Source organism: Hakea prostrata, chromosome 10, assembly GCF_041222555.1.
Source record: "Hakea prostrata isolate BN-2017 chromosome 10, UWA_Hpros_2, whole genome shotgun sequence".
NCBI lineage: Eukaryota > Viridiplantae > Streptophyta > Magnoliopsida > Proteales > Proteaceae > Hakea > Hakea prostrata.
In genome coordinates, this window is record NC_142609.1 from 11,678,538 (window position 1) to 11,700,961 (window position 22,424).

A 22,424-nucleotide genomic window follows, 5' to 3' on the forward strand; every position below is an offset into this window, starting at 1 on the left:
GCCAAAATCTCAACTTCTCCTTTCCTTCGCACCTACTATCTTATAGATCTCCTTCCTTTGTGCTAAATTTTCCAGATATATTCATATATCTTTGCCCTTGTTCTGCCCGATAATCCCCTTAGCTTCATTTTTGGAAGATTTATATTTATATAGATCTCCTACATCTTTAACCCTATGAATTTAGAAGTAGCATTTCGGTATGAATGGCTGCTTGGACCTCATCATTCCACTGTCAGGCCTTCCTAGGGAATGATGCAGTGCTTTCAAATCCCTTAGGACCACTTTAGCAACCTTCTCAATGAACATATGCTGCTTGTTCGGGTCACAGTCGAAGTCCAAGTTTCCCACTACTAAATACTGCACAATGACCTTAAACCGGGAACTATGTACCCGAAATACATCCTTGGTAATTCTTTACCAAGTTTGTACTCATCTCATCACATTTCTGTAACTGTGCATCTGATATCCGGTAGAAATTCTACAGACCTCTACAGGTGTAGACTGATCTCCAATCTGTTTAGTAATCATCTGGTATCAGATTTCCAGTTAAGTTGAGCTAGGTAGTATCATGTTATCACAGATATAAATAATAAAAAATAAATAAATATGAGAAATATGAAATATGCCTTTGATCAAATAAGCAGCTTACAGTGCAACAAGTACCCTATGTTTTTATCAAAATAATACCTAAGACCACTCTTTATTGGATGAGACAGTTCTATGAGAGAAGAAGATACCCATGTCAAGTTCGATTAATAATTTAAGGTCAGTAAAACTGAAGGACTTCAATCAATTGCATATTGGCTGTCCAGATCTAGCTTAATAAAGACTGATGCAGGTGTTAATCCTGATAAAATTTGTTCATTGACAACTCTCCATGAAAGAAGGGAAGGACACCCTTTAGTTAACATCCGTCATGTTGATACAGCTTCTTTGCACACCATTCAATTATTAATCCTAAAACAAATGTCATTGTATCTAACATCTTGTATTAATTTTTTCCTTGCTTCAACAGAATTAGTTTCTAAAATGTTATGATGGCTTTCAGGTTGAAGGAATTCCTGTTATGAGTAAAGGCATACTCCCATGCCTATGGAGGGCACCAACAGATAATGACAAGGGGGGAGGGTCGAGTAGCTACGCTTCCAAGTGGAAGGCTGCCACACTTGATAATATATTCTTTCATACTGAAAGGTGTAATTTACAGAAAATTAATGATCATACGGCGGAAGTCACGGTGGTCTATCTTGGTATCCCAAAGAGTCAGGAAGACACTTCTGGATCTGAAATATCAAAAGCCATTTGTAAGTTTGAAATGACTTACACCATATATGGTAGTGGAGATGTGATAGTGGATTGCAAAGCAGAGCCAAGATCTGATCTGCCACCTTTGCCACGCATTGGAGTTGAATTTCACGTAGACAAATCATTGGACCAGATAAAGTGGTATGGAAGAGGGCCATTTGAATGCTATCCTGATAGAAAAGAAGCTGCCCAGGTTGGGGTATATCAGCAGAATGTGGATGACATGCATGTGCCATACATAGTTCCTGGGGAATGTTCAGGTCGAGCAGATGTCAGATGGGCAGCATTTCAAAACAAGGATGGTGTTGGAATTTTTTCATCCATTTATGGAAGTTCTCCACCTATGCAACTGAATGCAAGTTACTACAGTACAGCTGAGCTTGATAGGGCAACACACAACGAAAAACTTGTCAAGGGGGACGACATTGAGGTAGTATCTTTTTTTCTATTCACTGGTCTGCATTTTGAGTTCTACATCATTTTGGTAGACGTATTTTTGAATGTTTGGATTAAGAATGACCACTAGGTTTGATGCGCTAAGTTGCCAAGTTCTTTATTTTCTACAGCACTCATTGGCGTTATGAAACTGTAATGTTGCAGGTGCATCTTGACCATAAGCACATGGGCTTGGCAGGGGATGACAGTTGGTCTCCTTGTGTCCATGATAAGTATCTAGTTCCTCCGGTGCCCTACTCGTTCTCTTTGAGGTTGTCCCCAATTACCACTGGCAAATCTTGTTTTGACATCTACGAATCCCAGCTTCCAAATTGATTGCTGTTAATTTACAATTTTCTTGAATGAAGATAGTGGGTTTTCAAGAATTTCCATGGCTGGTATTGGAGGTTTAGTAGTTTTGACTGGGTCTTCCTCCACCAACTGAGGTTGTTGTCTTTACAATGTTCTATTAGTTTTGTAATTTAACCCTTCACTTCAATCACATACTATGCTTTTATCCGGAGTTACCTTTCCTCCAGATGATGTTATGATGTTGACAGATTCAGTAGTTCTGTTATTGAATCTTCACTTTGAACAGTTTTCTTTGGTTTCATGCCTTGTAGAATATGTCTGGCTGATAGCCCGACCTTTGAAAATCTTAAACGTTACGCAATATCAAGATTCTAAGTTCTGAATGGGAAGAGAGCATCCCATATGAACTCCTAGTGTCTTAGGGGTGCAAGTTTGCCCCTAGCGGCCCTGACCCACCCTGACTTTGCCCTAAGCCCAAATGGGGCTTGGGTTCAAGATTTTGGCCCTCAAGGTGGCAAGTCAGGGCCAAAATATTCTAGTCCTGACTATGGCCAAGGGCAGGTTGGGATTATTCTTTGGCCCGTTGGGCCCGTTCCCTAGTCTTGATTTTAGCCCTTTTGGCAAAAATCTTGATGTTAATTTTGTCCTTAATCTTAATCTTAATCATGATCTTATTTTTAATTTTTATCCTAATCTTCATATTAACCATGATATAAGCCTTATTTTTGACCTTGAGTCATTTTGATCATATTAGACAATGGGTTTAATTTTTATATTATTTTTTAGGGTAATTTTTATTTGGACCCCTTGAAGTTTGACTTAAATTATTTTTAATTCTCAAAATATTGACATCTTTCAATTGCTTCCAATGTGGGATCTCAAAAAAACTTATCAACTTATCAATGATAGATAGTTATGTTTGTAACTAAATACCATTTTTTTTATTACTATTACTATTGATTTACTTATTAATAAGTTTTGAATGGGATATTAATTTATCGAACAATGGTGAATGAAAACATTTTTTGTCAAGGATAGGGCCAATCAAGGCCAACTTGTCAAGGATTTTGTAAACCCTAATTCGGTCTTCAAGGAGACAATAGATTAATTATTAATTTATCTAAAGCCAACAATGCTCCTCTATTTTTTTATATATATATAAATTAAGAAGAAAACTTTATTAAGATAACAAAGCATGTTGTCCTTTAAATTTTTTGATGATATTGTTTTGGTACATGAGACAAATAGGAATTAATATCAAATTAAAATTATGGAAATCAGTGTTGGCATCAAAAAGTTATAAGACAAGTAGAATCAAGACCAAAGGGGTATTTGATATGTAACTTTGATTACACTAAGATGGATATTGAGTCGTTGACATGAGGTGGTGAAATTTGACGCAAAGGACACAAAAACCATAAACAAAGTGACAGAGAATAATTTTACAAAAAGTAAAAATTTAATTAATGAAGTTAAGATGTGCATTGAAAAATTGTGGGATCGACAAATTCCTCTAGAACTCAAAAGAAAATATTATAGATGGCCATGTAAAATATTAAGTAGCTGAACTCAATGCAAGTAAAATTAGTATATCGAGATGGATGAGGGCAATATTGCAATACAAATGAATAGAATTGGTTGGAAAGCAGCTTCTAAGTGAAAAGCTACAGAAACCATTTGAGGTTGCATGGCAAGTTCAGGAGAAGCCTAAAATGCTCCTTCATAGAGAAATGATATAAAACTAAAGTGAAGAAACTTACAGGTGGTATACTTAAAAATAACTAACGCGAAAAAAGACATGTTGTAGACCTTGTATCCAATATAAACTTGAATACAACTGATTTATAAGCAAAGGTATATTTAGCTTACTTCATACAATTGAAATAAGATTGAATTTTTGTTTGTTTATTTTTATGTTATATTGTATGAAATATATGGACTTCTTCCACACCACTAAAGTGAAAAATTCAGAGATATAAGCATGAGATTTTCTAGAGCTAGACGTAATTATTTTAAAGTAGTTCTTGACTTTTATCACCAAGCGTTTGTAGTCCAACGGTTAGGATAATTGCCTTCCAAGCAATAGACCCGGGTTCGACTCCCGGCAGACGCATTAGCTTCAATTTGTATTCTTTCATTTGTGAACTTCCAAATACTTATATCCATTTGATCTTTACATAATGCAATATCATATAATAGAAATCTTTTATTTTAACAAACATCCATTCAAGAAAAAGAAAAGATTATGACTTTTTAATAAGGACATATGAAAGATTCTAATGGAACCAAATGGGTGTAATATTGTAATATTTATCAATTTTAAAAAAATTTAATTTTACCAAAAAAAATCTTTTTTATTGTAAGCAAACAAAGACATATAAAAAATAAATAAAAAGAGAAAAAGCAATAAAGACACAAGGAACAACAAATTCTGCTGTGAATGGTGACTAGATCCCATCATAATAATGCAATTTACTAATATTCTCCCTTTGTTTTTTTTGTTTTTTCTTGTTGAAATGTCCTGGTTATGTTTGCGGTGTAAAGGATAGAAGGTGAGGTTGGAATTCAACTAATCTTGACGTAAGTTTTTATATGGAATTTCAGTGATTCTTTTGTCATTCGTCTCATCATATATTTAGAAGTGGTGTATCACAAAACACTAACAAAGTGAACCTTTTTTTTCTGCCAAACATGATGAATCTTCTAAATGTTTAATCCATAGCTCATTTCTCCACAATTATTCGATATGTTCAGATTCAATCCCACTCTTACTTCTTTTTTGTTTTTCTTGTCGTTTATCTACTTTTTCCTATCACAATCTTTTTAACTATTTTTTTCTCCATTGTATTTTGATTAATATAATACAATGGTTTTTCCTTTACACTTTTTCAGCAATCAAGCAACTCATCTATTTTTGTTTTTTATGAGTGGGTTTAGAGGTTCAAACTCGAGAGTGATCTGGATTCAAGGTAGCCCGTACTTCTTAATTATCTCATGTATCTTTTTTATTATATCCAAGAAAAGTTTATCTCACTTATCGAGTTAATGAGATCAAAAGTGTATTGCCAAGGTACTTTGTTTTATATATATATAATTCTAGGTGGGGATATTACATATGCCACCAACAGGATTGAACCCACGACATCTGCACCGAGAAATTAAGTTCCCAACTATCCTACTAAGTACTAACCCTCCATTGGCGGGTACTGTTTATTTTTATTATAGTTAACCTATTTCTTTTAATTAATATCATGAGTTTATAAAATTAAAAATGTATTAGTTAGTAAGGGTATTTGACCATTATAAAAGTATTTTAATATGTTATTGTAATTTTAAAAATATTTTATTGATTATTAAAGTAAGTCAACCTAATCTTATGTTTGTCATGAGAGAAATGGGTATATCTTAGGGGTAAAAAATCATGAGAAAAATTGTGCTTATAAAATTAGAGAACATAATAAACAAAATAAAGTTAGAATAAGTGTTGCTTATAAAAATAAAATAACATAAAGATAGAATAAAAAGAGATGGTGTTTACAAAAACAGAAGAACCCCAAGTAAAAGATGTTTTGGGGACTTGGAATATCATATAATATAGCAATGTCAAGGGCTCATTAGATGTTGTCAAATCAACAATAAGTTCAATGTGAATATATATTCAATTAAAAAGAAAAGGAAAAAAAACTTTAGGGAGGCATTTTTCTTCAACTCTACAAAAAAGACATAAATAATTCAGTATGTATACAAATGAGTAATGATATACATAAACACTCATACATGTTTTTAAACTAGATTAGGTTTACAATACGAACGAAAGGTTTAATGGTAAAACTAAGACATCGTGTAAACATCTTCGACGATAGATCAACGAATCATACTATGAGGTCAAGAGACTGGATCTCCTTGGGATCAAGGACAAAACCATATTCTATATTAAATTATATTAAAAAAAAAAAAAAAAACAACTACTCAGGATGTAGCAAGCTATGCAATGAACCTCAGATAAAAAATAATAATAAAAATTAAAAAATTAAAATTTAAATTTTTTTTCTTTAAAGACATATAATAACAAATATAATAAATTACAAGTGCCCCTCAATCTCAAAATTAAACTTCACTAATACATGCATACCATTACTTTTGAACATCAAGTACTAAGAAATCATTTATATCAACGGATGATCGAATTGACTAGGAACAATCATCTAAAGAAATATGAGGTCTTGTGTTCAAGCGTTCAACACCTCAATATCTTTAGGACTATAGAATCTTTAGTATTCTTCACAAGATGGGTTAATTTTGAAGGAAAAGTTAATAAGAAATTATTTTGGGGGTTGCCTTTCTACCAGAAAAAAATAATTTGGAGTTGTCTTATCAGTGGGCCTGCTTATAACTATACTACAATCATAATGGTCATTTTATTTATTTATTTATATTACGTGAGACTGGTAGCTTGTACCTAATATTCTTAGTCATTATATTCTATTCATTTCTTTACCATCAAAAGATTCTAGCTTCCAAAAGAAATTAAGAGGACCTTAATTTATCTTCTTTAGATTCTGTAGGATAATAAAATAATCAAAATCAGAAAGTTATAGACCAAAGAAATCAAACTTATTGATTCCCAATATCTATTTCATAGTTGCAAACCTCAACGTTCTTTGTATGGTTTGAAGCAGGCACCTTGCACTTAGTTTTAGTGTTTGAGCACTTATTTGCTCTCACTTGGTTTTGTTTTCTTCAAACCAACTCGTGTTTATTCTTTTGCCCTGATTCGAGTATTCCGGCAAGCGATTCCGATCTGCATCTGCATCTGCATCTTCTGAGAGATGAATTACCAAATTCCTAAATTCACAACGTTCTTCCTTGTGGCCGATAATTCCACAGATATAGCAAAAAATGGGCCATCGCTCATAGAGTATTGTGGCTTGAATCTCTTCTCCTGACTTTCTTGTTACAGGGATTGAATCTCGCAGAGGATGGGAGATATCTAAAGTTATCCGACAACGCAGGTACAATACCGATTTTCCAAACTGGTGCTTTGGATCACCATCACTCGTGGTGTGTTCCATTTTCTCCGCTAGTCGTGATCGGTGAATATTTAGCCTAAGGGAGGCCTTGAAGTTGAACCCAAAACTCCACAAAGTTAAAGCTCCACTTACCTTGTGGATTCCATTTCTCCAGAACTATTAAATTCCTTGAAACGGTCCATGGACCCTCAGCCAAAGCATTTTGTAAATCCATTGCATGTTGGAAATGGAATTCATATAGGTGTTTTTCCTTCATTATTGCTTCAACAGGGTACTTAAAATTCCACGCAAGCAGCATTGCATCTTCAATGGCTTGTCGACAATACAGTCTCCCTTGGGTAAGCAAACCAACCAAGCACTTTTCAAAAGATAATCCTAAATCCATTGGAGACGCATCATCTACTACTATTCCTGCTTCATCATCTTCTTTGAATAATGGCATTCTTCAGTTAGTTCTGCGAGATGTTCCTGCATCTGGAACTTCCTGTTGTGAAGAAGAACCAATGTCCCAAGTTGCTTGTCAAGATGGGCCAGCGGGACATCCGCCCTAGTAGGACGACCTCCATGAGGATTTCGATAGGCCATGGATTGGCCTAAAAGAAAACAAGGCCGGTGATCGGTGGTAAACACTCACTGAGAGGAGATTAACTAACACTCACTGACGGAGGAGTCGAGGATGGTTCTGTTTCAGTCGATGCTCTGTTTCAGTCCACTTCTTTAACAGCACGCTTAGTCACGTTTAAAAGTACCCTCCAAGCCGGCCCCTTTGACTTCTCAAGCGGTGATCTCAGATTTTGGCTCCTTGCAGCCAATTTCTCTTTTGTTCCTAGAGAGGCCAATGTAATGGCCGATAGTCTAGCAAAGGTGGCCATGTCTATCCCGGAAGAGACATGTTGGCCTATTTCCACTCCGTGGTTGGACGACCCTAGTTGTGTCCCCACATGTTTTTCCCTCTAGTTGAATGGATTAACTTCCTACCAAAAAAAAAAAGACAAATCCTTTATATATCTTATAGTTTATGTCAATGACATTTTGGTCACTGGTCCACCTTCGGTTGTGACTGCTACTTTTCTCACAACTTTGTCCTCTAAGTTTACTTTGAAGGACCTTGGCCTAACTCATTTCTTCTTGGGTATTGAGCTCATTTGTATGGATTTGAGCATTTGTTGTCTCAACAACGCTACATTAGTGGTCTTTTAGATCGGGCTACCATGGCTGATGCTAAGCCTATTTCCACACCCTTAGCAGCTTTCGTGCAGCTGTCAAAAGAAGGGGATACTCCTTTAACTAATCCAACTTTGTATCACAGTCTGGTGGATGCTCTCCAATATGTTACGTTGACTCATCCAAATCTCTTTCCTTTTCTATTAACAAGTTATGTCAATTTATGCCTTCTCCAACTAATGAGCATTTTGGGGCTCTTATGAGACTCCTGCGGTATCTTAAGGGTACCATTATCTATGGATTACATATTACTCCTTCTTCCACTAGCACTCTTGAGGCTTATATTGATGTTGATTGGACATGTTGCTCAAATGATAAAAAGTCTCAAGATGGTTACTTGATCTTTTTTGGCAGAAATCTGTCTCCTGGCAATCTCACAAACAGACTACTATTGTCCAAGTCTAGTACTGAGAGTGAGTATCGTGCTCTAGCAGCAGCTACTACGGAGGTGTCTTGGATTCGGTCTTTGTTATCTTGAATTGGGTATTGGTTTGACTGGTTCCCCTACTCTCTGGTGTGACAACATTGGGGCGACTTGTTTTTTTGTCAATCCTATTTTTCATGAACACACCAAATACATTGAAATTGATTTTCACTTTGTGCAAGACAAGGAGGCCAAGAAGGATCTTCTTGTTCGTTATCTTTCTATTGTTGATCAGCCAACTAATATCTTGACCAAAGGATTATTCCTATCTCGATTTTGTTTTCTTCCTTCAAAATCAAGCTCCTTGGAAGGTCCCTTGACTTTGAGGAAGGTATTAGGGACTAGTATACTGTTTTTTAAAATAAGCTAAAGGGTCTCAATCCATATGATGCATTTGACCTAATAAAATTGTTTCATTTAAAAGATATTTTTTTTTTAAATTTTGCAAAAACTTACTAAAAGGATCCCAATCCTACTCTAACCCTAAACCCTATATAAAAGTCAAAACTATTATATAGATCTTGCTTGTGTGACAAAAACTGCATAGCCATCTTGATAAGGTTAACATGTTAATCTGTTGTTGAATTTTTCCATCTTGATAATCTGAACATGTTAATCTGTTGTTGAATTTTTTGCCAAATATGAACATGAGTCAAAATATGACAAGATAATTGATAATTCATTAGGAATATGTTTCCCTTTTCAATGCTAAAGATAATATTTTCAATAAAAAATGATACAAGTACGATTTTGGATAAGCAACATTATAATCGAGGTGTGCAAAAAGTTGGCCCTGATGAACCTCAGACACCAAAAAAAAAAAATTATAAGGGTTACCAAATTAACAATCTTTTATGGATAAATAAACTTTTCTTGACGAATTTTTTTTTTTTTATCAAATTAGGATTTTATATATACAATGTCATATGTGCATGCACAGCTCTCTCTCATATGTATCTGCTAGCAATCATGCTAAAGCATGCTAGAAAGCTTCTCCATTGTGTCTCAAATCTCAATATTGTTGAGCTTACAAGTTCTCTATTTCAAGATTTTATTTGTTCTATTTGAAAGATATGCAGCCCATCGGATTCTATGAACAACGAAAAGCCACATCATTGCCAATCTGTTAATGGCAAATTTAGAAAGCAAGACTTCTCAATGTAGTTAAAATGAGTATATCAAGATGGATGAATGCAAAACTAATGAAGATCTAGTAATGAAAAGCTATAGAAAGCCATTTGAGGTGGCATGCGATATTCAAGAGAAGCTTATGGACACTTTTATAGGGTGAAGTGATTTAACCTAAATTGAAGAAACTACAAGAGTCTGTGGTATACCTATAATAACTATGGGAAGAAAAAGACATGTAATTTTGACATTATACCTAGTATGACTAAATAAGATTGAATTATTCACATACAATAATGTTTTGAAGATGTAGATGGTGATGAGATCCCATCTCAATAATGCAATCTATCAATTTTCTCTCATTTTGTTTGTTTGTTTGTTTTTGTTGAAATATCTGAGTTGTTCAGTTGGTTAAGCATAAAGGGGTGAGTTTGAATTTGACAAATACTGACGTAAGCTTTGTATGAAATCAGTAATTTCTCATCCCATATTTAGAGGAGATTTTTTTTGGATCCAAGGTTCATCCGGGCTAGCTTGCGCGCACCACACTACATCCTCAGGGGAGCTTTTATATAATTAATATAGAGGAGATTTATCTTTGAACACTGATAAGGTGATTCCCTCTCATCAAAGATGATTAGTTCTCTAATTTTCTAATCCACAGACATGTCTGTCTGCATCAATTATTGGATATGTTCAAATTCGACCTACTCTTATTTCTGTTTGACTTTTCTTAGCTATTATCCACTCGTTTACATCTCAAACTTTTCAATCATTTTCCTTCTACAATATTTTGATTAATATTTATTATCAAAAAAATATTTGTGATCGATATTTGTGGAATAAAGTGGTCTTCCTTCCATTTACACCTTTTTCATTAATCAAGCTCACCCACTTTTGTTTTCTATAGGTGGGGAAGATGTTCAAACTCGAAGGTGACCTTCAAAAATAAACTTCAATATTTAACATGTCACATCAAATCATCGTTTTTTTTTTTTGGAACTGAGGTTCATCAGGCCAGCTTGCGCGCACCACGACATCACATCATTGTTCTAATCGCAAGTATCATTATTCTCGAATCTCATCCATAAGTTTTTTTTTTTTTTTTTTGTACAAATGCGCTTTTTATATATAGGGATAGGGATATTACATATGCCGCCGGTGGGAGCTGAACCCATGACCTCTCCACTGAGAAGCAAGTTCCTAACCATCCTACTACTCCTCCAATGGCCATCCATAAGTTTATTTATACAATGTATATTTTAAAATTACAAAAATAAAAATAATTCTATAATTGAAAACTTAAAATAACCATCATCTGTCCTGATAATACACAAAAAATTTTTATATAAATAAATAAAAGCAATTCTATAATTGAAAACTTAAAATAACCATCTCTCCTGATAATACCAGTAATAATAATAACAAGTATTTATTACCTACTATAATCATTATTTATTGCCATGTGTCATTTATTATTATGTTTCTAATAGTTATTATTTGTTAAAATGCTCAAATGTACAGTAACACATTCAATAAGGGTTTCATTCCAAAAAAAAATAATTAATTCACAATAGATTTGTCGCTCATTGTGAATGAAATTTATGCACAAACACAAAAAAAGAAAAGAAAAAAAAAAAACTCTTGGATGCATCTTTCTTCAACTCTACAAAATGCATCGATAATTTAGAATAGATTTGTCGTCTATTATTCATATATTTTCATACTAGCAATGATACATACTATTATTCATATATTTTCAAATTTAGTTTAGGATTATAATGCAAATGGAAAATGCAATGATAAAAGGAAGACACTGTATAAATATTTTTGAGGACAAACACAAATGTTAACATGTAGGGTAAAGGATAATAGTCTTCCTTGTTAGTTTGCACAAAACAAGCACTCCCACTCTTAATTTGCAGCCCTTTTGCCAAAAAAAAAATTGTAAACCCAACATAGTTTTTTTTGAGTAAACGTCAACCCAATTAGTATATTCATAATCATATATATCAAATCTCAAGGAATTGGTTTAGTTGAGAAAGACGGTTGCCTTATAGTATAAGGTTAAGGGTTTGAATCTCCTTGGCATCCACTTAAATGTATAGTTACTATCTTAAGGATATACTCAACATACACATAATTCAGTCTAGACAAATCTCATTTAAAAAAAAAAAATCATTTATATCAACCTCAAGAGGGTAATCGAATGGATAAAGAATAATCATCCAAGAAAGCATGGAATCATAATTTCAATTCCTCATACCTTAAGACCACTCACTATTCACAATATGAGATTTTACTAAAGTGAAGTTTAATAAGAAATTAAAAAAAAAAAGGGGGGGGGGGTTATTAAGAAATTAATTTGGAATTGACTTTAGATGTCCTATCAATGGGTTTGCTTGTAACTACCGGTCATAATGGTTATTGTTTATAATTGATTATATTATAGGGTTATTGTTAATTAATGTTACATAGGACCAGTAGGTAATACTTAATTTATTTATTTTTTTTTAAACTGAGGTTTGTCCAAGTTAGCTTTTGTGCACCTTGATTACATCTTTAGTGAATAGTCTTTACATATAATTCAAATATAAGGGGCGTTAAGAGGATTCGAATTCCAAAACTCATACTATGAGGTACTGATATTTTGCCAATTGAACAACACCTTAAGCGTATACTTTATGTTCTTAATCATCATTCTAGTTCAATTTCTTTGGCATTAAAAGAATCTATTTATCAAAAAAATCAAAGAATCCTAATTCATCTTCATGAAGACTCAGATTCGGGGGCGAAACTACATGTGTAAAAAAAAACTTCACAAATCTTAATTTATATTCGATTTTTTTAAAAAAAATGGTTAGCCCCCTTATTATTATTTTTCCCCCCTCTTTTCACATGCAAAATATCTTATTTGCCCCCTTCTCCCATATTAGAAATAATTTTTAAAATTAAAAATAATGAGTATAAATTATGAATTGATTACCCCTTTTTTCATTTGAAAATTGCGAGTTCAACCACCTATCATTCTCCATAATTAATTAATAGTTACAATTAAAATCATATTTTTAAGGAAGAATACATTAAATCCAAATTAGAAAGAACTTTTAATAATCCCTAAAATTTCTTTCTATTTATTCTATTTTCATTCATTTCCTCTTTATTCTCTCATCTTTTAGTCTTCCCTCACACTTGACACCTAGCTTAAGGAAATGTTGGAAAAGCTAAATTTTAGAGTTTAGTCATAAATCTTCTCCGTAGTCATATATTCTCTTTCTGTTTTTAGATTTTTTTTTCTCTCTCTCTTTCTTTATTTTTTTATTATTCTTTTTATTTGAATTTTTTTATTGTCTCTCTTTTTGGATTTTTTTTATTATTATTTTTATTTGCTTTAATATTATGCATGAAAATATGAAATATCTATAATTTGTAAGGTAACTAACTACCATGATTGATTCGGTTTGCATCTAGTTTTCTAGCGTTGAAATCATGTTTTTCTTTTCTTTCCCGATCATTTGTAAGGATAAAAATGCCATTCTCTATAATAAAAAAAATACCTAAATTTTTTGTATGTCTAGGTCTACATCTGGATATAATAAAAAGTCAAAAATGAGCTCCACACAATATGTATGATGAAAAAACATTAGTGCTCCCTTAGGGAACCCTCATTATTTGCCCCACTCCCCCATGTTCAATCCTAGGTTTGCCCCTTCTCAAATTCCCCCAATCCTCTCTCCACTTCCCCCAGGATTTGCACAATAGAAGAATCAAAGTCAGAAAGCTGACCAAAAAAACTAAGCTCCTACTAGATCTTGTGAAGAATCCCTTATTTACTTTTTTAATCCTTTCCCGGAAGGTGTGGATGAGTTTGATTATAGTCTTGGTTTTTCCCATGGATCCTTCCTACTTAAGTATTTAGGTGTTCCCCTTTCTTCCAAAGCTTTGGAAATTCACCATTTTGCAGAATTGACACCTTTTGGCTTGGAAGCATCAAAGTATCAAACCCTTTCCTCCGCTTGTAGATTGACTTTGATTAGGTCAATAATATTGGGAATATCAGGGTATTGGTAAAGCAAACTAGGGCAACTGGATTAATTAAGATTTATAGTGGCCCATTAAAGAACAAATGAAAATTAAATTAAGTTTAGCAAAAGTGGTCCAATCCCTTTGGCATTATAATTTGGATGGAATCAACTCTTGTTAAAATCAAATCAGGGATAATCACTAAATAAAAGAAAATTTGAAGACAAAGACACACATGAATTTCATGTAGGAAGCTCTTAAAAGTATTACCCCAAAAAAAAAAAGGAAGCTCATAAAAGAAAGAAAATTTATGGCTGCCAACAATCCACTAATCTCAATTGTCAAAATCTACATGGGAGAGGAGAGCTATATTTCTATGTCAATCCAAGATAATAATCAACATCGTACATCCCTTTGGGTAATTTGGGATTTCAGATCATGAATATGTATGCAATATTAGATCCTCAAAATTAGTCTAGCCTTGTAAAAAGGAACTCCGCTCGCTCCCGGCGATGATCGGATCAATATCAGATCCATTTCCTTGTTAGAAATGGACCATCCATTTCCTTATAGATGGGTACCATGTGTCCCAACATCACATCAGATGTTGAAATCAATTTATCAATCACATCAATTAACTGACTGATGTGATTGATAAATGGATTTCAACTATCTGATGTGATGTTTGGACACATGGCACACATCTGCAAGGAAATGGATGGTACATTTCTAACAAGGAAATGGACCTGATAAATTTCCTGCGATGATCTATTAACCCCTGTCACCCCTCGCATTTGAATCAGGCTCACATACATAAGAATCTTTTTCGCTAATGGGTCTCAATCCATGTGATGCTTTTAATCTAAATAAATTCTTTCATTAAAAAAACAAAAATTTCAAAATATATAGGAATCCAACCAATCCTAATCTTAATCCTAACAGTATATAAAAGTCAAAACTATTATGTAATCTTTTTCTTTTTTCTTTTTGTAAAAGGGCACTTTTTTATATATATGGTAATAGGGTTGCAACAGGATCGGGCTTTTGCAATCCCAATCCTAGCTCTACATATTTGAATCTAAGTCAATTATCGTTCTGACCCTAATTCTGGGCCAAAGATATTGTTTCTGACCCTAAGCCCTACAAAGCAAAGCCAAGCCCATTCTCGCCTTGATTGGCCCTGTCTCTAGCTCTGATTGGTCATGTTTCTGGCCCTGATTGACCATGTCCCTGATTGGCTATGTCCCTAGCATTGATTGGTCATGTCCCTAGCCCTGATTAGCCCTATCCTTGACCCTAGCCCTAATTAGCCCTATATTTGGCCTTGTCCCTGTCTCTTATTGGCCATGTCTCTAGCCTTGTCCGGTTGTCCCTAGTCCTGGCCTTGGCCCTAATTGACTATATACTTATCCTTGTTCTTAATTCATTAAGATCAAGCATTAGAGACAGAATTAGAGCCAGGTACTACAATCAAGACCAAAATTAGGGTCAAGGTCAGGGCAAAAAATCAAGGATAGGTCGAGCAAGCCCCAAGAGCCAAAGAGTAATATCAGGCCTGCATTTGGCCCTAGCCAAGACTAAAATATTTTGGCCCTAACTACTCTTAGGCCAAAATCTTGAGCTCAAGTCTTATTCGGACTTGGGGCGGGTTAGGACCGCAACTTACGCCCCCTACCACGGATGCCATTAATGCTAACTGTGGCGGGGAGTAACGTCTCCATATCCATTTTTATGCAGCAACACTGCCCTACATGTGGGTCCAATTTGTATCATTTTCTCATATCCCATGAAAGTGGGTCCCAATTGTTAGTTATGTCCAAATCAAATAAATGTCCAGTGTTTTTTGCTTTTTTAAATGTCAAATGAATGAATTTTTATCCGCTCCAGTACTGACAACATCCGGTTTCCTGCTGTTGATCGTTAGATTTTCAACACGTGGTTTATTCCAATCTAATGAACAAAATTTCATAAAGAAAAAACCCTCTAAGGATCGGTGATGGCCTCTCCTCACCCGGCTCTCCGCTCGTCCACCTTCTCCAGCTCCGGCTGCACCGATGGCTCCACCACCACCACTGCCTTTTTCTTCTAATCCGACAAACAATATTTCATCTTAAGTGTACAAAACCCTTCTCTGTCTCTCTATCACTCTCTTCACACAGACACATAGCCATAGAGGCAGAGAAGGAAATGGCAAATAAGATTAGGGCGGAGAAGCTTAGGACCCAGCTTGCTCAAAGAGGACTTGACACGTCTCTGGAACCAAGCCTAAGCTAGTACGCTCATCTGGGTTTGTTTGTATATATGTTTATCGATTCTGCAGAGATTATTAATCACTTCATGATGTTTTCTTACAGGTTTTGAGGCTAGAATCTGTTCTTCGTGAAGAAAACAACTGATGCTTTAACGGGAAAAAAGCAACCAAGGGAATCGGAGAATGAGGACTCCAATGGAACCGCCGACCTTGCCATCATCCCCAAGAATCTTCAAACAATTGCTTCTGTGATTTTTCTTCTTTCGATTTTTTCTTTGAAATGCAGCAGGCGGAGACGATAGAGAATGTAGTGGCAAAGGTGTCGATGGGTTTCTCTTCCTGACGGAGATATTGACGAGGAAGAAGAGGAGGGTGGCATAGAATCTAGGCTCGAAGAGACCTGAGGAAAGTACGACGTAGATCTTGCAGAGCTTGGCTTGTTGCGTCATGGTGAGCGGGGGAAAAAATGAACAAAGGCTGGATAGTGGCAAAGGAAGAGGAGAGGGAGGCGTAGGATCTCAGTGAGTGCCCAAAGCGTGATGAAGGAGACGAGGAGGGTGCGAATAGCCCAAAGGGAACTGAAGTCCCTGAGGTGAGATCGAAGACAAGGTTGAATCTCGATAATGGTGGAGGGACCATGGCCCGTCCTGATTGAAGTTGTGGACCTTCTGATGGCGGTGAAGAAGAAGAAGGTGGAAGTCCGACCACGATGTTGTTTTTCTTTTGTACTTGGAAAAAGGAGGGGACAACGGTGCCGCCGCCAACGAGAACGAAGAAGAAGAAGAGAATGAAGAACGATGATGATGAAAATGAAAAAGGCAGTAGTGGTGACATCGGTGTGGCCGGAGCCGAAGATGGAGAAGGTGGACCAGCGGAGAGCTGGTCGGTGAGGAGAGGCAATCGCCGACACTTAGAAATGGTTATTTTTTTAATGAAATTTTGTTCATTGGATTGGAATAAGCCACGTGTCGAAAATCTAACGATCAACAGCAAGAAACTGGACATTGTCAGTACTGGTGCGGATAAAAATCCCAAATGAATGGATGGCTTTTTTTTTATTTTTTTTATTAGTGAATGAATTATAAACTCTCTCTTTTTTTCGATAAATGTGAATAAATCATATTTTTTATTTGGTGAATGAATGAATCATAATTGAAGTTTGAAGGGTACTGAAAAGTGTAAGCTGCATCATTTTCATAGTGACACGTGTCATCTGATCCATCGATATATTTTCTTCATATCCAGAATCTGGAATAGTTTTGATTCTCAGGGGCAAACGTGGCAAATAAGAATTATACACATCCCAATCCAAGCTTTATATCTTAGGCCACCTTAGTGCTCTTTCCCAACACTGGCACAGCCAACTCAACGCAGACCTCTTTGCTCTCTTTCTCTCTCTCTGTTACATGAAGATCATTTTAAGCTTCCATGGCTGCGACGGGGAGAAAGATGGCTAGGTTACTGAGGAACTTAGTTGATAAGAGATCGAATTTCCTTTCTGGGTTTTACTCCAATGGCCTTTTAGTGAAAAACCAGAAAAATTCATTTAAGCCTTTCTCGTCTTCTTTCTCATCTTCTTCGGCGTCAACCCAAGAAGTAGAGATTGTGAATCCAAGAAGATTAGGATTTGAATTTCTTGGAGCCAAGGAGTATGAAGACTACAGAAGGTCTTTGTACGGTGAGATTACTCACAAAGCTCTGCTCGTTGATGCTGTCGGGACTCTAGTCGTTCCATCACAACCCATGGCTCAGGTTTAGCAGATACATGCATTCTTGGTTAACTCTTGTAGATCATCTCATCTGCTTTCTCTTTTGCAAATTATAATTCACTGGTGTTGTTTTGTAGATTTATAGACAGATTGGGGAGAAGTACGGAGTGCAGTATTCGGAGGCTGAGATATTACATCGATACCGAAGGGCGTATGAGCAGCCTTGGGGTAGATCCCGGTTAAGGTTTGTTTTCGTTTCTTCTTGTTGAATTTGAACAATATTTAGGTTTTCTTTAGTTTCTCTGTTTTATACTAATTTTCTGTTTCGGATTCAACGAGTTTCGATGAGAATTCGAGAATTAATCTGTATTCGTTTATACGTCTTTTTGGTTTTTCATGCACCCATTTTCATCGCTTTGAAAAATCTTCTACTATTTTGTTCCAATTCCGTTTGCTGCTTCATTGTAGAAATTGTAACAAACTCATTTCATGTTCTGTTCTAGCGAGAAAGAAGACTGAAACGTTTTAGATTTTAAATGTGCTGAGCAGAAGTCCCTCTATTCAATTATCGATTGAACTTAACTCAGGAACAGTCACTTTGTTATTAGAAGGGGAAACCTTCCCCAACCTCATAAAAATCGAAAGATCTACTAACTTTCTGCAGTACCTACTTCCTTCCGTCCGTATGCTTCGTTTGGCTGTAGTTGGAGCTAGGAAGAACAAGTTCAACAATCTGCATGTATTTACAATGAGAAAATATATCATGGAATTGATTCTTTATTGGGTTGCAAAAAAAAGGTCAAGGTACTAGCTCACTGGTTTACCGGATAGGAACTCCACAAGGTTATCTTTCCAAGTGGATCACCCAAGGATTCGAAGAACCAGATCAAAGTCTTTGGCTTAAATATCCCAAAGAACTAGAGCTGATCCCAAAGAACTAGAGCTGGGGGTCTGCCAGCCCCTGGTCAGAAGTGAAGGCATGTAGGCACCAACTATGGGAATCTGGGATTCAAACAAAAAGGGTTTTGAGTATGGATTGATGGATGAATACCTACTTACATATTAGATATCAAATGAATAGAAAGAATGGAAGATTCAATGAATCCCACAAAACTACTACCATTGGGTACCCATTCACCATCATTAGTACTTCTAACTGGCTGACTACGTTGGGAAGACTTTTGAACAAAAAAATGCCTACGCAGAGAAAATAAATCAAGCATTATAAGTAGACTAGTGGCACAGAAAGTCTATCAACCATTGGTAAATGAACATTGTAAACACTTTCTGGTATGCCATGTCAGCTTCCAGATTATCCGGGTGCTAAAATGGATGGAATGATTTAACCTATCTTATTTAATTTTGGTTGGAAAGTTTCTTATGGCAACCTTTACAGAAAAGAGGTACTATCAGCAAATTATTTTTATGAATGCAATATTTAATAATTCGAGACAGTATAATAACCTGAGCAGGTGCTATCAAATCTTTTTTGACTTGGAATCCATTGTATAGCTGAGTCTGGTTGATTGTTGACTGGAGGTTTTTTTTGTTTTTCCTTCTTCTTCTTTTCTTTTTCGTGGGGTGGGGTGGTGGAATGAGGGGCTGGGTGGGAAGAAGGTAACTGCCTTCGTACACTTGGTAACTCAAGCTAACAGAATTTAAATTGTGTGCTAAGCATTTATTTACTGTGGAAAGCTATGAAGGTTTTATGCAACTCCTTCCAATTTTGATTTATAAATAAATTAAAATGTGAACTCGTCTTCATGTACATAGATATTTTGAATATTTTTCTGAGGTTGCCTGTAATGCAGATATGTTGATGATGGAAGACCCTTTTGGCAATACATAGTTAGATCGTCAACTGGATGTTCAGATTCTAAGTACTTTGAAGAACTTTATAACTACTATACAACTGACAAGGTGAGGTTTCTGCATCAAAATTCTTTTCAGGTGTACCAAAGCCTCATATCACAGATCTTTGTAGTTAATGCCTTTTTTATCTATTACATCCATAGGCTTGGCACCTCTGTGACCCTGAGGCTGAGAAGGTATTTAAAGCCCTCAAAGATGTTGGTGTGAAAGTGGCTGTTGTGTCAAACTTTGATACACGGCTGCGCCCTCTTTTGCAAGCTCTGAATTGTGACCACTGGTTTGATGCCGTAGTAGTGTCTGCTGAGGTTAGTCAATTTTTGGATGGCAAATTTGGTCATTGGAAATCTTCTGTCAAAGAATTAAATATTAACTTTTTCCATGACAGATTGCAGCAGAGAAGCCAAACCCAACAATATTTCTCAAAGCATGTGAGTTGTTGGGAATAAAACCTGAGGATGCTGTACATGTGGGGGATGATCGCAGGAATGACATATGGGGTGCCAGAGATGCTGGTTGTGATGCTTGGCTTTGGGGAAGTGAAGTCCACTCTTTCAAGGAGGTAAACACAATTGCAGTCTGCTGAATGTTATTGCAATTTGCTAATATAGTTGTTTATATAATTTGGGTTTCTGTAATTCACACCCCTCCAACCAAAACACTGCAAATCCAACCCTAAGGGCTGGCTCAGACATCATTATTAAGAGGTTATGAGTTCAAATCTCCTTGGAACCTGTCTATGAAAAAAAACATCATGGCACATTGTTGACGGTGGAAACTTACCTACTGCCTTCTAGAGCATTTTAATATCATATTTTTTGTAAACTACGCCATCAATGTACACTTACTGTGTACATTTACTGGATTTGGCCACAAGTTGCTTATTCTTATAAGCTGTTGGGCTGTGAGTGGTTGGTGCTGGATGAGTTTGAAATATCTTGCAGAAGGCAGAGGGCATGTGATTTTCAGTGTTTATAGTGTAATACTGGATGTTTCTTCATATTCCTATTAGATGCTATGTACAGTAGACTGAATAAGATGTGGATGACCCCCTATTCTATTAAGAGGCAATTTGTAGGCGTTTTGTTCCTCTTCCTCTTTGATGTTTGCCCTCAAATATGCTTATGTGGAAGTTTACATGGTTGAGGGGTTAGAGAAGCAGTGAGTGATCCTATAAATTAGTAGTAGTAGTAGACAAAAATGGTGAAGGCAGACCCCAGTATGTGTAGGGTTCATCACCTAAAAATACTTGAAGCGTGAATGCGTTTTTTCAATGTAGAGGCTAGACTTGGTGTGGTAGGTGGTGTGGTAGGCCTTTGAAATGGTTGGATCATTGGATCATTGGATCATGTACAACCTACAAGTTCCGCATGGAGTTTGGACTTCCAAGATGAAGTTGAAGTTTTAATACTGAAGTGTTGCTCTGTGCTGTGGATTCTAGTAATTATATAGCCTTATCCCAACTAAATGGGGTCTCCAATCAGCTATACGCCTATTCCTGAAGCTGTACCTTCTATTTGAAGTCATAGCCTTAATTTCTTTTTCTAGACACTCATTGAAGTATCTGATGCAGGTTGCCCAACGGATTGGTGTCGACATTTGAGGAACGCCAGCAGCCAGCTTGGAAAAATGGCGCTTTGATGTTGTATAGCTTGTTAACATAATCTCTTGCCTGTCATGTATGTGAATAATGTGTAATCTCTGTCGTAGAAGGAAGACTAAGCTAATGAGGAAAAATTTGGAGGAAGAGAGAACTTTGTAAGTAGGCTTTGTTTCTCAATGCATGTGGTCTGTGTAAGCATTGTTATTTGATGATGTGCCCTTTGGTTTCTCTAAACATACCCCTTTCATGTTGGCTGAAGATTTAGGTTCATATGCACTCATTAGATTGAAGATGTGTTATGAATCTAACTATGTGGGTTGAGAAAATTCTTCTTCATGCAATTAGAGGATTCAGACTAATATATAATTAGAACCCTTTCTCCATGGCATAAGGACATGCAAGGCAGTCATTAGTAAGTACTTCTGACCTGTTTCTATTTGCAAGATATAAAATGGATAATGGTGTCTCTCTTCTTGCTTCTTACTTTCCATGCACCGGAAGGATGAGGCAGAGAGGCAGCAGGCACTGATGTGGATGGCAGAAGATGCTCAAAGTCTTAACTTTTCTTCTGGGTAATGTGTTTAATCTAGCTTACTAGATGAAAAGACTGTTAGAACTGAACCGGTTAAACTGGAGCAAGGCATCATGCTTTCCTCCATTCCATTGCTCCTTCCAAACAATACTGAAATTTCTTGCTGTGTTACATTTGGGGAGTGTCTCTGAACTACCATTTTTTCTAATCTTCTTGTCTCTCCAATCATAAAATCTCCAAATGGGCTCCAAATGGGCTGGACCTCCTCCTCCTCAGGCAAACCTACCCCTTTCCCATTGGACCTGCTCCACAACTATAGAATTATCATGAGACATAGTAGGACCCACAATAGAAGGGTCAACGGAACAAGCCAACACGGTGACATAGTAGGACCCACAATAGAAGGGTCAACAGAACAAGCCAACACGGTGGATGGCTCAGCAAGCACAATCAGTGCAGTTATGGAGAGCACAATAGGCTTAGATGGCGCAACCAAGGGCGCAGATAACATTGGCGGAGTTGGTAAAGACGTGGATCTTAACGGTGACATGGGCCCATTACAAATATGAAAATTTGTAT

At 36.0% G+C, this 22,424-nt stretch overlaps 2 protein-coding genes and 1 non-coding gene across 3 annotated transcripts in view; all 3 read left to right on the forward strand.

Moving 5' to 3' along the window:
* Positions 1 to 2,337, forward strand: part of LOC149001909 (glycoside hydrolase family 2 protein) — a 76,770-nt gene extending 74,433 nt beyond the window's left edge. The window contains exons 17-18 of the mRNA XM_089137292.1: positions 1,049 to 1,735; positions 1,906 to 2,337. Coding sequence (XP_088993418.1) covers positions 1,049 to 1,735; positions 1,906 to 2,076 — 858 coding nt within the window. The 3' untranslated portion in view covers positions 2,077 to 2,337. The remainder of the gene's footprint in view (positions 1 to 1,048; positions 1,736 to 1,905) is intronic.
* Positions 2,338 to 4,093: 1,756 nt separating this feature from the next.
* TRNAG-UCC (transfer RNA glycine (anticodon UCC)) lies at positions 4,094 to 4,165 on the forward strand. Its single transcript has one exon. It is a non-coding gene; the product is annotated as a tRNA-Gly (tRNA).
* A 13,311-nt stretch (positions 4,166 to 17,476) lies between these two features.
* On the forward strand, positions 17,477 to 22,043 carry LOC149001911 (Haloacid dehalogenase-like hydrolase (HAD) superfamily protein). Its single transcript, XM_089138200.1, has 6 exons — positions 17,477 to 17,884; positions 17,979 to 18,085; positions 19,653 to 19,761; positions 19,857 to 20,018; positions 20,099 to 20,272; positions 21,284 to 22,043. Exons 1-6 carry the CDS (start codon positions 17,561 to 17,563, stop codon positions 21,311 to 21,313), a joined length of 906 nt encoding a protein of 301 aa, XP_088994326.1. The 5' UTR covers positions 17,477 to 17,560; the 3' UTR covers positions 21,314 to 22,043.
* Positions 22,044 to 22,424: the final 381 nt, after the last annotated feature.

Coding starts and splice junctions, on each gene's coding strand:
- LOC149001911 (XM_089138200.1), top strand. CDS start 17,561: ATGGCTGCGACGGGGAGAAAGATGGCTAGGTTACTGAGGAACTTAGTT. Junction 17,885..17,978: donor CATCACAACCCATGGCTCAG/GTTTAGCAGATA, acceptor GTTGTTTTGTAG/ATTTATAGACAGATTGGGGA. Junction 20,273..21,283: donor AAGTCCACTCTTTCAAGGAG/GTAAACACAATT, acceptor TATCTGATGCAG/GTTGCCCAACGGATTGGTGT.